The 14514-nt window shown below is 35.7% G+C and overlaps 1 protein-coding gene across 2 annotated transcripts; it reads right to left on the reverse strand.

Moving 5' to 3' along the window:
- Positions 1-3490: 3490 nt before the first annotated feature.
- CFAP96 (cilia and flagella associated protein 96) lies at positions 3491-14509 on the reverse strand. Of its 2 annotated transcripts, none has more exons than XM_082760099.1 (8): positions 14385-14509; positions 13045-13232; positions 11709-11928; positions 9011-9148; positions 8848-8923; positions 7631-7810; positions 5392-5564; positions 3491-3560 (listed from the first exon to the last, which is right to left on the reverse strand). In XM_082760099.1, exons 2-8 carry the CDS (start codon positions 13139-13141, stop codon positions 3512-3514), a joined length of 933 nt encoding a protein of 310 aa, XP_082616225.1. In that variant the 5' UTR covers positions 13142-13232; positions 14385-14509; the 3' UTR covers positions 3491-3511. The 2 variants fall into 2 exon arrangements, with proteins under 2 accessions (XP_082616225.1, XP_082616224.1); XM_082760098.1 differs by lacking the exon at positions 14385-14509 and adding an exon at positions 14229-14354.
- Between the last annotated feature and the right edge of the window lie 5 nt (positions 14510-14514).

Below are 14514 nucleotides of genomic sequence, written 5' to 3' on the forward strand. Positions count from 1 at the left end.
ACATCATTGTACACAATGTGTCCTTCTCATCTGATTTTTCTGGTAAGCGTATTAATGAAACTGTATGCTACATTAGGTTTTAACTAGAAAAATTCTAGCTTTGCTGTTTTTAAGTCTTAGCAAATTGCTAAGGATAAAAGGGCTTCTGAAAAAGAGATTGTGCAGAATGTATATATTCTTATACAACAAAACCTGAATGAATTAATTGCTCCAGCGCACACAAAGCTTGGGAATTTTTCCATTTGACTGCAGTGAACTCTAGACAGGTGTTTAAATGATAGATCTTGGAGCTTCAGGGGTCTTTGCTACTATTTTCTGGAGACACTCTGGAGTACTTTCTTCCACCTTTTAAAGAAATAAATTGATTTTCTTTTCCAGGCAATTCCTCATAATATACAAGTCTATTGCTTCAAATAAATTGTAATAAAAATGTGTTGTGGTTTTTTTTTTTTTAAATGCTCAGTCATTTCCATTTTTTGTTAAGTTCTCAAAACCGTCTCCTCCTTTTGATAACTGGCTGAATTTCACAGATTCACAAGAGCAAGTCCTTAAACAATTATAAGTAGTCTACAGAAATGTAATAATACTGTGACAGTTTACAGGAGATGGAATTCTGTCCCTAAGATTTCAGTATCAGGAGGGAACCTTTTTAGCTGAACAGCTTAGTACATGCCACATTTCAGAGCTTATTCTGCAAGAAGTCCTAAGTTTCACCTGTGTTTCCACATGTTTTAGATGATATCCAGTTCTGGTCTATGTTCAATTAACACAAGATACCTTTATCTTTTTATGCTAGATACTGAAAGGTTATTAGTTAAAACGTGAACTTTAACATTTTAATTGTAAACGCAGTGAGAATGGTCATAGCTATTAAAGACACAAAAATTAGCCTCTTAGATATAGCCCAATAATCCGATTTTCTCAGCCATGGGAACAGGGGGAGGAAGAAATTTCACAAAAGTATTGCATGTAATATTCTATGAAGCTAAAGTAACCTGTGTGTCATGTCACTACAACACTATTTCTCTTTATTCTGTTACATTTTTAAGGTGTTTTTTTTTGTTTGTTTGTTTGTTTGTTTGTTTTTACCTCCTTAATAAATCCATAACAGTAAAACAGTTGCTGGTGTTTCCAGAACAGACTTAGAGGTAATTATTCATCTTCACTTTCCTACTAATACAACACTGTACAAGCTCAGTATCTTCAGAAACTGTTACTACATAGAAGTAATCCATTTCTTCAATAATTCATAAATAGCAATTGCAACAACAACAAACAACAATTTTTGTCTGGTTTGTAATACAGCACACTAAATGTAGAGTATGTTTTTGCATCAGCATTGATATATGTATCAGGACAGCTATAAACTACATCAAAGATTTAAGTCTACCTCTTTAATTCTTATTCCTGTAAACAGATTTTAAAATACAAAACACATATAAACAATTTTTTTTTTTTTTTTAATGGAGATAGGCAAAATTATTAAGTTATTCTGCACTACACACACAGATTCAATAAGGACATTAAAACATAAATACTTGGGCGGCTGAGTAGACAGTCAGGCATTTAATTGCATTTGATACTTACAGAAACATGAAGTTGCTTCAGACTGTAACTGTTAAATCTTTGTAAGAATTATTTATAAGGGTGACTGGCTATATCTATACCGTAAGGGAAGCTGTAATCATGAAAATGACTTAATATCTGACGTCCTCCCTATCCCAGATAATTAGGCAATGAAATTTAAGAAAGTTCTAAATTCCACCATCATGATGAAGTGCACTGCCAAGAAGCTTATTGTATCAAAACAATTGTTATTTGTATTAAAACAGCATATTGTGGCCCTAACTAGAAACAGTCATTAGATCACTGGGACCACGCATTTTCTGACAGGGAATTATCAGGAGAAGTAATTGGTCCTGTGATTACCAGATAAGGTTAGCTCACATGCACTAAAAATTTTCTCAGACTGGGTTGTGATGTTGTTTTTTTTTTTGCTGTTGCTGTTTTGTTTTTAAACAAAGCTCCATATATTTTAACCTCGTTTCCTCATTTCGCTAGGGAATGACAAGATTACTGAAAACAGAAGAAAAACTGAAAAGGCAGAAGGACATAAAGTAAACACTTCAGATCAGTCTTCATCAGCTGTACTACATCAGAACAAGTTAGAAGTACAGTGCTGATCATTCTACCTAGGAATGCTGTACCTACAAAGTTTATAAATGAAGAACATGACGTATCGTCCTGATAATTTGTACAAAGAGACACTGAAGTACCTGAGGCCGGCACCAGTACAATTATCTAATATGAGGTATAAAAAAGAAAGAAGGAATTCTATTATAGTTCTTTGGATAAAGAAAACATCAACATTCTTGTAAAGGTTAGTATTTTAAAATATGGCTGGGTCCTCTTTTCTCAGAGGAAGGGGTTTTACACCTTAGTAAGTGCTGGTAGACCTGGCCAACAACCATTGGTTTTATTTTTATTTTCTTTGATGGAAATGAGAGATCCAGTCTAGAAATTCTTAAAAAAAAATACTCATCCTGTGAACAGCAAAAAGGATGTTTACAAAAAAAGAATAAATGTTGTCTTCATGAAATAATTTGGATATTTTGATTTTTTTTTTTTTTTTTTTTACAATAAAATAGCTTTGTTTTACATGAACAGATTTCTTGGACCTCGTATAAAAATCTGTCAAAAAATAGTAAGGTAGAGCTAAGGTGTTCATTTAGGATCACAGTTCCATACAAGAAGAAGCTAGTTTGAAAGTTGGATCACATTTGTTAGGATCCTTCCATACACAAAAAGTGAAATTGAGCTGCTCTTGGAGAATATATCAACACTTAGGGCTTAGGGTTGACTTAGGTCTGTCAGGGAACACAGGAAGAGTGTTTCACAGATGCTGGTCAATCGAGAGGACTCCTTTTATAATAGGCTGATTGAGGACAGGTTTCGAACAATACCTGATATGGGTCATTTTGAGAAGGTCATCCTAACTGAAGATTTTATACAACAGTTTTTCACAACGTACAGTTGAAATAAACTACAAGTTGTAATTCTAATAAAGGTAAACAATGACCTTAGCTTCACTGTGGGCAACAAATGAATTATTTGGTTGATACATACACTAATACTCACTGTGAAATATGCATCCTTTCTTCCACCATAATATATAATGAATTTGCAACCTAAATCACTCATTAGAAAGTATGTTTTGTAAATTACATATCAAAAAGTCCAGTTAAGCAATAAGATGAAAAAATATTTACCCTTGGACTTACTGAATCACAGAATCACAGAATTTCTAGGTTGGAAGAGACCTATGATTTCAAATTATTATAGCATTATAACCAAATATTGCATTCTCAATAATTAAAAAAAATAAGATTGTATTGCCATATATACTCAAATTCCACTTTTCACATTTTTATTTGCTTTGAATGCCTATTAGCAAGCATACTCTTAAGAGCTGACAATCTAAAAAGTATATCCTTCGTTTCATCATGTTTACCTAGTCAGATGTCAGGTGTGCAGTCTTGTAGTTATTTGCATTTATTGATCTGGAATGTAAATTAAGAGTGAAATATTAGCTTTTGGTAGAGTATCACTGTACAAAATAGGAGATTTTTTGTAGATATTAAAAACTGTTACACCCTTCCCTACAATTAGATTTAACGACTTTAATCCTTGTGGAGTCTAACTGGTATCAACAGAGCTCTGTGTGAGAGCAAGAATCTACGTTAGCAAATCCAGTTGCAGGATTATGGTAAAAATATCAGAAAATTAGCTTTGCACTGGAAAGTATATAAAAACTGTACTTCAGTGGGTAAGCAGATGATTTGAAAAATGTCTTACCAAATTTCTTAACTGTATGAGCTATAAGCTTCATACTTATAATATATGCTGTTTACAACTCTCGTTCCACTAAACCTAGGAATAATGAAGCAAAAATAAATACTGTCTTTAAAATTGTGAGGGGAGAAATAGTAGCAGAGAATTTGAAATAGTAGTTTTAATTTCTCTCTGTGGAATTTCTGTTGGAACTGTGTGTTTTGTGTCTCTTTACAAACACTTTTAATGATTCCATCATATTCATATCCCTGAGCTCATGGTGATACTTCACAATCAGCCACTCCCTTTCCATTTCAAAACCTACTTCACATGCAGCTCATTTTTTCCAATAAAAACATCTCATTTGGGAACATGAATTTTTATTCTGTTGATGAAACAACAATTTAAACAATACACTGATAAGGTTCCTCAGGCCAGTATACCATTCTTTTTCCCTTTCACTAGTTTAAAAACACCAGCAGGCATATGGAAGGCTGTGCTTTCTTATATCAGAGTTGGTAGCTAACAGGCTTTTAGGTATACAAAGTTACTTTCAATTATTTCTTAGTTTCCATTAGTATAAGAAGTAATGTGAAGTAGTAATAATGTAGCTTCTGGTTTGGCCTTATCAGCATAAATATAAATTTCAAAATATTCCTGCAACTTAAGAAGTGTTTATGCAAATTCAGATACATGGTGAAATAAACTAAATAGAATAGTAATGGGTAGATAAAAGAGCAGTATTTCTTAAACTTCACATATGATATGTAAAAAAAAAAAATCACAAATGTGAAACAGATGCCTCTAAGACAGTTTTCAAAATTTTAAGCAAACATTTCTAAAGTATTTCATGTTGCTCACGAAGCATGCAAAAAACAAAAAGCACATCGGCGTCTATGTTTAGCTGCTGTGCATGCAACCTTAGAAATCTGCATTTGAAAGTGGTTTCTCTGAATAAAGAACACGGCCGTGATTATCTGCTTGAATTACAGTAAAGTCAAACACAGAAAATAAATTTATTTAAAGGTTATACCTTAGCATGATAAAAAGTAAAAACAAAGGATATGATTATATACCTATCCATAGTATTATAATGTCTCTTCTAACATTACACAGAGACATGTTTATAGTCAGGAATCTAATCTGAGTGCCATCGTTTCCAGAGCTTCACGGGCTTAAATTAAATAGCATTACTTTTGCCAGCAGAGGGAGCCAATTTTATTCCATAAACAAGGGAAAACAAAAGCAGATTTTGTTTTTAATAGGAGCATTCCTGTCTTTTTGCATTTATTATGTCACGAAAAAAATACTTTTCTTTTTTAAAGTGATAACTGTACAGCATGATTTTGAAGATCTCTAGGATATGTATAGTCTTTTACAGTAACCTGAATTTACAAAAGTGTAGGAATAAATTTTGAAAGCCAGGTTCTTTACACATTTCTTATCCTTTTGTCAGTAATTAATTCCTTCAGTTATTTAATTACTTTAGAATGTAATAAACAGTTGTGCTAATGAATTTTGGTAGACGGCATATATGAAACACAAATTAAAGTGGCTTACCTTGTGACATTTAAAGTTATTATGCTTGTAACAGGTCTGCTTCTTGGTCCAGGAGGAGGATAGAAAATCTTTCGTTCTTTACTGGTTGGGACAGCCATAGATTTTTTAATTACATAAGGATCAGCAGAATGGCTTGGATAAGGATCAAACGTGCCTCCTTTCATGCCCCCTGACTGAAAAGAAAAAAAAAAAAAAAGAAAAAAAAACCTTCAAAGTGCCAATCTACAAAACAATTATGTTAATTAAAATGTTTCTCATGCAAAAGCAAGTAAGAATACTGAATAGCAGACTGCATCATATTATATAAAAAACAGAAACCAAATGTTGCCTAAGGTTGCGTTGGAAACTTTAAGGAAAATATTAGTAATTATTTAGATGACTTCACAGTTTAAAATGTCCTTGAGGGATTTTGAGGGCAGGATTATAAAAATGTGATAGAAAAAGTAAAATTATAACTCATGAAATGAGTTATGTTGTGGAAAAAATAAAAATAGGGAGAGAATTCTTATGCCACTTTTGGTTCATTAGCACACCTCAATGTCTGGTGCAGGTGTAGAGATCATTCCACACAGGTAAGATTTCGGCATTATTATCCATATGCTTGATTGGACTGAATACAGCATTGGCTTTTCCTGTAATATTATGTCCACTAATACTACAACAGTGGGAAATTTTAGTTAAAAAGCATGCAGGGGCCTTATTAACTCTTTGCAATACACAAGTACAGTTAAAACTTACCATCTGTTGAGGCTGCATCCCATAAAAGTGCAACATTAAATGATACAATCTAAACACTAAAGCAATTTTTTCTATAAGGATTTGCGTAGCAAAGAGGGACACTGTGCACATAATTTAAGTATCTGGGGACAACATATACAGTGAGGAGCACAGAGAGCCAGGAACAGGATCCCTGGCATTGTCAGCCAGAAGAAATGCTGACTGTCTAGCAGCTGACTTCTCAGAACGCTTTGCCCTACTGAAGGATCTGAGCAGCTTCATCTGTGAGGCTGAACACCCGACATAATTTCCCATGTGTGTGTATTCTTGCTATCTCTTTCTAAATAGTTACATTTTCACTGCTATCATCACCTTTCTCAGATGAATCAGTATCAGTCAAATAAGTCAAGGGTGAAGGATGGAATAATTGTGAAATGATACTTAGCAGAACATAGTATTAAATGACTGACAATGGAACTCCAAAACGAAGAATATAAAGGGGTGTTACTGTATTAAGTATCTGGAGTCATCTAAGAGAAACAGATTTATGCATCTATATCTTAAACCCATTTCAAACTGGAATTAAGATTTAGCCTGAAGTGAATGACATGAATTTAGTATCTCATCTCACAAATCTACCAAGATGGAATGCTTTATGGAATGCAAAAACAGCCATTTGGATTTTAAGAAATAACAACACTAAGCACCTGGAACAAATGAACTATGTTCCTCAACATTAACCCCAAGCCTCACTCCTTATGTCCTCTGACCCCTTCCACATGCATTTATTCCCATCCATCTCCTCCTTTTCTCCTAACTACTGTAGAATTAGAAAATTCTAAAAAAAATAAAATTAAAATTAAAAAAAAGCTGCTTCCAAATCTGTATCTGCTGCTGCTGCTAACTCCTGAGTAATCTCCTTCAGCCTAAGTTAAGTCCTGCAGACCTTCCCTGTGCAGCAGCCCTAACCTGAGATTTTCTGCACCTTCTAGCTATCCATTCCCATGACACTTCCAGTAATTACCTTATAAAGGTGTATATATAAAGATATATAAATATAGAAGATATTTATATAAAAGATAATTATATAGGCTGGTAGTAATCATCAGGTTCAAAAATTATATGAGTGACTGACAGAGTCCAAAATAGAAGAACATTTCATTTTGCTACAGTAACCCATTCTTACTGTTATTTATTACATAACCTTCTGCTTTAGATGTTTTTCATGGCATATGTAGTCATTTAAAGGTACGTTAACAGCACAATGCAGATTTCTAAAATAAAAAAGGCTTTGTAGGCTTTTTGAAACAGGTTATCACGTAGCATTGGGTCATACAAGATTTCAATACCTTGCAAATTGAAAGCAAAAATAAACTGAATAGTATCTTTCATATTTTTAACAGTAAGAAAGTAATAGCAAAAAGAAACATCGGTTTCTCTCTTATGTACTACATGCAAAGCTTTTAACCAGAAATATCTGAATATTCATCCTTTGTTTCCAGTAACTGTAAGATAAACTAACCTTTTTAGCAGGAGAACTTGGTATAAAAGGCGGTGCAATTGGCTTCTCTAGAGGTGGTTTCTTCACAGGTGGCAAAGGTTTGTCATTAAAATAAGGATTCACATCAAAATAGTCCTGGGGATACAGATTGATCTTGAAAGGCCCTCCTTTAACCAAACGCTTGTGTTCCTCTCGTGCTTTCTGTAAAACAAATACTTTGAAAGAAAGAATAATGATCTTTCTTACTCTATTTTATTCTCCAAACTGAAAAATTGAAAGCATTTAAATTCAGGAGAATGTTCACTCTGTCTTCTCTCATTTGATCAAGGTACTTAAATACACACCATGTATGATGGAGCATGCAGAGACACTGACCAGAAAGCACACCAATCACTACAAAAGTGGAGTAGAAAAATGTCAGGAAAAGCACTATTCATTTAAGACATGTCTAACAGTATTGTTATACCTGTATTTTGGGCATACATGCATATACACATATTGAAAATTCTGCTTGCATGCGTCCCAGCTGCATAGCAGCTCACAGTTGTGAACAGTCACTACATTTCCCAGAATCCGCACCTTACTACATTGAGCTTCTCTATGAATCAGCAATTTTGTATAATGGGAGATGTCGACTTCCCAGATTCTACTTTAATATAATACAGGTTTGACTCTGAATTTGTCTCAACTGTGGGTAACTGAATTGTTTCTTCTAATCTTGTTCTTACCCTAGGCCAAAAAAACGTACTTCTGCTAAAATTTTTCACTATATATAATGAAAATACATAGGAAAACTAAAATCTGTGCAAGGAAATTTAGGAGCTGTCTTAGATTTATGAACTTACATGATAAAAAGGAACAGGGTTTGGTTTGGTTTAGTTTTTATAAATCTTCTAGAATAATAAGGTCCCATTTCTGACAATGACAGAATTATGACTGTTCTTACTATATGAATTGTTTGGTCATTACTGCTGCTTAATGCCTTCACACATAAAAAAAAAAATTAAGATCAAATCTTGAATGGTAGAACTTGTGTGGGATATTCCCAGTTGTCATGAAAAAATAATGAAGCAACTAAAACTAAATCTTTGTTTTTACAGTATGGTGATTAATTTGTTTTCCTTCCTCCACCTTGTAAATAAACATTGTGACTCCAAGCTAAGGAAACATCATAGAGAACAAAAGTTAATGTAAATTCTAATAAATAAAAATGACTAATACATAATAAAGACTTTTACCTTTGCAATTAATTTTTCTAATTCATACCCATCTGGTTCATGTGGATATTGTTCTCCTATGGTAAGATTTGCATAACTGTAAAAAAAGAATGAATTAGTCAGATGTTCAAAACTCATGACAGATTTAATAAATTACTCTGCAAAAAGTAGGAACTGAAGTTACCCATATCCGGTTCCTTTTTTTCCTGGATTAGTATAAAAATTCTTTCCAGGAGGAATGTATCTTTCTCTGGCTTTCAGTTGTGCACTGAAGTATGCAAATGGACCTCCTATGGTTCCATAATAGGTGCCCTTTCCACATCTAAAAATAACAAATTAATACATTAATTAGACCTTTGCAAATATTTCAGGCTTTCCATATCTAGTGTGCCAAAATGATAATGTGTAGAAAACCCAAACAAGTAATATCTCCAGAGTTAAACATAAAACCAGGCCAGATCCACTGTGCAAGTAACTACAATTACAGGAATTCTGTGTATGGTCGGACAGAAAAGAAACAAGGTGTCAGCAGAGATGAAGTTTGGACATGCTAAGTATTAGTTATCTTTCTGCCTTGTCACAGAAAGGAAGGAAAAGGAGGCACAACTCATTTAGGAGAAACACTTCTGCCTAGAAAGCTGCAGGAATTCACAGACTGGTTGTCATGACCAACCTGAAAAATCAGTATTTGCTGATAAATGTATGACAAACTGATGAAATAGCTGAATGGCAATTTGGTCCACTAAGCTGCAGCTACACTGGTCACAGAACAACCCCAAACAAAGAACCCCCTGCCTCTGTCATCCAAAACTGAACAGAAGAATATAAACAGTGCCTACTGGATGGGATTTGTCAATTACTCCAGACAGCTCGGGTAATCTGCTTTGGCTGGGCTGTCTGTAATTATTGCAGGGAAAAAGTGAAGTGTCCTATTTAAAGAGTTTCTATTTAAACAAGCCATTAATGAATACTGACAGGATTGGGATGCCAAGGTAACATTTGCCATCTTTGCACAGAACACTAGCCATTGCCTGTTCATTACCCTCCCTTTACTTTTGGGCTTCATAAACCCAAATACAGGGGAAAATGGGCAAACTGACAATGCACAGACAACCTCCTTTATCTTGGCATTTCCCAGCTTATAAGTGCTTTGCTTCATGTTCTTTAAATGTTTTTTTTTGTTGTTGTTGTTTTGTTTTGTTTTGCAAGCAGGCTTTTTATATGCCAGTAACAAAATAATTAAGAAAGGACACAGGAAGAAAATGAAAGCCTAGGCTTCAGTCACATCTTCAGAATGTGACATCGCTGCAACCTCTGCATTTGAAGCCAACAATAAACATGTAAGGAAAAGATTTACAAAAATTGTTGTTATTGAGGCAGCCAAGAATAACAACATCAAGAACAGCAACAGATACAGCTCTGTTCTAGTTCCTTAGGTGAGATATGAGTCAGTTTCAGAAACAAGAAAGGTACAATCTCTACATTACTTGCCTGAGGATCCCATTAAAAGAGAAGATGGTGGTTACCTTCCCAGCCTCTGCTTTGTACTGCTGTGCCAGTACAGATTCAGGAGAGGATAAAGAACCTGTCCTAAAGTTATTTCTAGAAGAACTCAAAAGTCTTACAACCCAAAAAAGAACATGAGCCACTAAACACACATCAAATAAGTGCATTTGTGCACTTTGATGGACGAGGGAACGCTGGCAGGTGTTTGTTGTAAGCAACTTAGTGGAAAAGAGCAAGACTGAACCCAGAAAGTACGTGAACAGGACTCTTGACTGACACAGATTTGAAATTACTGCCTAGGTGTTTCTAACAGTTAAACTCCAATAAATTGTTTGCTTGCTATAAAAGTAAAGTTGAAGTAGGATGAAAGTTTTGAACATAGCGCTTGTATACTTTCTGTCACCAGAAATAGCACGTGTGTATCCGACAGAAAGCCTACACACCAGGTCTTATGGTCCTGTTAACAGCCAAACTGTTCCTGTAACATATGACAGAACATGGCTAATCCTTACATCTCAAAATAGTTATATAGAATAGACAAGAGGTTGCTCTCTAAACTTTCCAAAGGGAAAGCTGCAGAAAGATATGACTAAATACAACCACAAGACTGTAAGAACTAGGCCCTGTACATGAGCTGAATCCTGTCTCTCATTGCAGCAACAAGAACACAAGATTATACAGTCATAAACAAGTCACTAGACTCTGTTTTTTTTACATGTTAATCATAGTAGTTACAGGAAACCAATTGCATTGGTATCATTTTGTCATGCAATTAATGTTGTGCAAATAGAAAAGATGTATTTATTTGAATGTTATTCTGCATATACTCCTCAACTCTATAACATCTTCTGATCATCCCATAGGCTAATTGGCATTTTCTTCTAGCAAAAAGATAATGCATATGAATTCACACTGTTAACAGCCCCTTTTCCTGCTGTTTTTGCAATATATATGCTATCTATATTTTGGGAGGCTCAAAAATGGGAGAAGATACTGTATCTGAAAAGTTCCAACAGATTTCCTGCTAAATTAAAATTAAATAATAATTTGATAGTTATCCACACCCTTTTCCCATATTCATCTTCATTTTCATTGAAAACGAGAAGCTAAAAAGTAAGAAAATTGTACATAGCATTAGACAGATACATGAAACAGTGGTTAACAGCAAGCATCAAGTCCTTATCCCTACCTGTGTCTAGCCTTCATTCATCTCCAGTTGTGGGCTGCTGCTCGTAAGTTCAGTACTAACACCATGTTGTATAAAACAACAATATTGTATTCCCATTACAGGTTTTATAAGAAATCACGTATGAAAACTATCTTCAGTGTACAGAACAGAAAAAAAGGTCAATTTAATATATTTTCATAATACTTACGGCAATTTGTCTCCATTACTGGGCAGGAAAGCTTTGCCCAAATTTTTCTTTGCTTCTGCCAATCTATAGCGTCTCCTTAGCTGAACAGGGTTTGAGTAGGCTTCACCATCAAAAATCCTTACGAACTGAGGCTCAAAATAACCTTCTTGAAGAGCTGACAATGTTTTGGAACCCCCAGGTAACATCTGTCTGTTCTTGCTCGCAGCTTCATTAAAAGGGCCTTTAAAAAAGTAAGCACTGTAAATAACCATTCTATGTCAGTGCTTCCCTTAGACTACATCAAAAAATAAGGCTTGGATCTGGGTGGGTGGGTGGCAGAAAGAACGTACTACAGAGCATTTCATTCATATATCATACATGCATATTGTATGATTTATACCATATAATACATTTTGTCTGAATGGTATTCACAGCACCCACTTTTAGTTTTCCAGCACCTACTCGTGCTTTACTGGCAACTGAGGGAGGTCAGTTACTGCAGACTTGTAATTCAGAGCTAGAGCTGATGCATTTTATATACTACAAGTAATACATCAGGGGTGCATCTCTCTCCCTCCAATTACAGACCAGGTCCCAGCTTTAGAGCCTCCTGTTGGGTTTTGAATCCCCAGCAGCTCTGTGTGGTAGAAGTGATGAGCTGCTGAGTCAGCCAGGGTTCTGGCAGACACACTCACTGACAGAACATCACAGCAGAAACACCTGAACTGAGAAGTGAGGATTATTTTGCGTTATTACTTAAAAGCATCAACCTCTGTCACCTTAATGAGTTCAACAATTATCTTTTTCAATGTGCGTTCACATTGAAAAATGAAAGGAGAATGCTTCCCAAAAAAGACAGGATGGGGAGCCTCACACTCATGAGTGAAACCAGAACAGAATAACTAAATAACTAAACAAACAAACATTAAATTACAACACTAAATTAAAAATAATGACAATGTAATTGTGAATAACAGAAGACCTGCTGAAAGAGCACTTAAAAAACACTGTTGTTTTACGCAAGACCAGGAAAATACTTGTAACTTGCATGAAAATAATATTTAAAAAAAGTGTTAAATAAAACAATGCTAAATAAACATTATTTTTATTATTATTTTTTTATTATTATGCATACACATTTTTCAGTTTTACTCGATTTTTCCTTTCTTTGCTACATATTCCAATATATCAAGCCTTTCTGACCTAAGCAAAGAATATGTATGAAAAAGCAGTTGCTTCTAATAAAAAAAAAAAAAAAAAAGAAAGAGAGAGAGAAAAAAAACAGCAATTCTGAAAGTAGTTAGACACTGGAGGGGATCTCTATTGCTCTATGCTGATTAAAATTAAATACACTTACGCATATACTGTGATACATATTTATCTCCAATGGTAACATAACCCATTTCACTGAAGAGGCCAATCCTCTCCAGATCACTTTTTCCTTCCGCAGGCATGGCTGGATCTGTGTGACAGTTTACTGCACAGAAAAGGTAGAAGTATCCGTGTTTATTTGTCCTACTGCAAAAGTCTATGAGCAGTCTACACCTGTAAAAAAATAAGTAAAATGCAATAAGCTTTGGCTAAAAATATTAGCAATAAATGTAATCCGAACAAAGTCATCTATAACATGATTGACAGTTTTAGTGCTTAAAGGACAAACAGACTGCATGGGATTTAGACACCATTATATTTCCTTTGTTAAACAAACTTGAAACAGGAGCAACAAGAGAAATCCAAATGCAACTTTAATACAACTCTTACTGAATATACAGTTTGTAACTGTTATCTTCCAAGCGCTAAGATCAGAGGTTTTGTGGTATTAATAGCTAGCAGCGAAACATGCCAAGCAGCCTCCTTCACCGTGTGGGTCATCTCTAGCTATGGTTTTCAGGCACTTTTCATGGTACAGCAGGATATCATATGGACAAGTCTGAGATAAAACACATCGGTGGAATTTTGGAAGCCCTCTAGCTGCAGCCCAAGGCCTGGTCATGGTGAATATCTGCACTTTCTTCTTGATTTCTGTGCAATGATTTATAGCAAACGTTCATTTTTCCTCACCACCACCCTCATCTGAGCCTGGCAGCAGAAAGGGAGGTGCCGAGCCCGTAGGTCTGCGGAGCTGGGGGCCTCAGCAGAGACCAGGCCAGGCATGAGGATGATGAGGGGTCTGGCTAGCAGAAACGGCAACCGTGACGAGGCCGAGCAAGGCCTGCCTCGAGGTGGAAGCTAACAACATGTGCTCGGTTCACCAAAAGCAGAAATAAGATAAGATAGACGAAATTAGTTAACCAGTTAGGAAAGCTGCTCCTGGGAAGTCATGAAATGTAAGAATTGATGGAGAAAAATCCGTGATAGGTATGATATTAAGCAAATAGCTCAGGTGTACAGCCTGAAGGAAGTTAAACCGTTAGGATGGAACAGGGATTAAAGACAATGTAGATCAAGTCTGATATTGGCATTAACCATGGCAACAAGGGCAAAAAGGAAAAGGCAAGTATGGAAATAACGAAGGCAGCAGAAAACTCAAGAGATGAATACCACACATGAGCCGTATCTGGCGTGTGGGCACCAGATGAGGAGAGGCACCAGCGCCACGCGGCGAACAGCTTTGACGACGTGGGCTATTTTCACAGGGCTCTTACAAGCCCTGCAGAAGGGCTGGGCTCATCTCGTACGTTTCACAGTTTCACAGACCTCCAGCTGGGGCTCCAGCCGTGAGCTCTGCAGCAAGCTGAGGCGAAGCAGGCAGCCGGGTGAGGAGGGAACCGAGGGGCGCCTCCGTCCAGCCACCCCACTCAGCGCCCCTCCACCCGCCTCTGTTGGC

The sequence above is a fragment of the Aythya marila genome, assembly GCF_965140915.1.
Source record: "Aythya marila genome assembly, chromosome: 4".
NCBI classification, from domain to species: Eukaryota; Metazoa; Chordata; class Aves; order Anseriformes; family Anatidae; genus Aythya; species Aythya marila.

Excerpts from the sequence above, each read along its gene's own strand:
- CFAP96 (XM_082760099.1), bottom strand. The coding sequence starts at position 13,141 with ATGCCTGCGGAAGGAAAAAGTGATCTGGAGAGGATTGGCCTCTTCAGT. Across the intron at positions 11,929-13,044 it reads ATATGTATCACAGTATATGC|GCCCTTTTAATGAAGCTGCG; the intron begins GTAAGTGTATTT and ends ACTTTTTTAAAG. Across the intron at positions 9,149-11,708 it reads AGTAATGGAGACAAATTGCC|ATGTGGAAAGGGCACCTATT; the intron begins GTAAGTATTATG and ends TGTTATTTTTAG.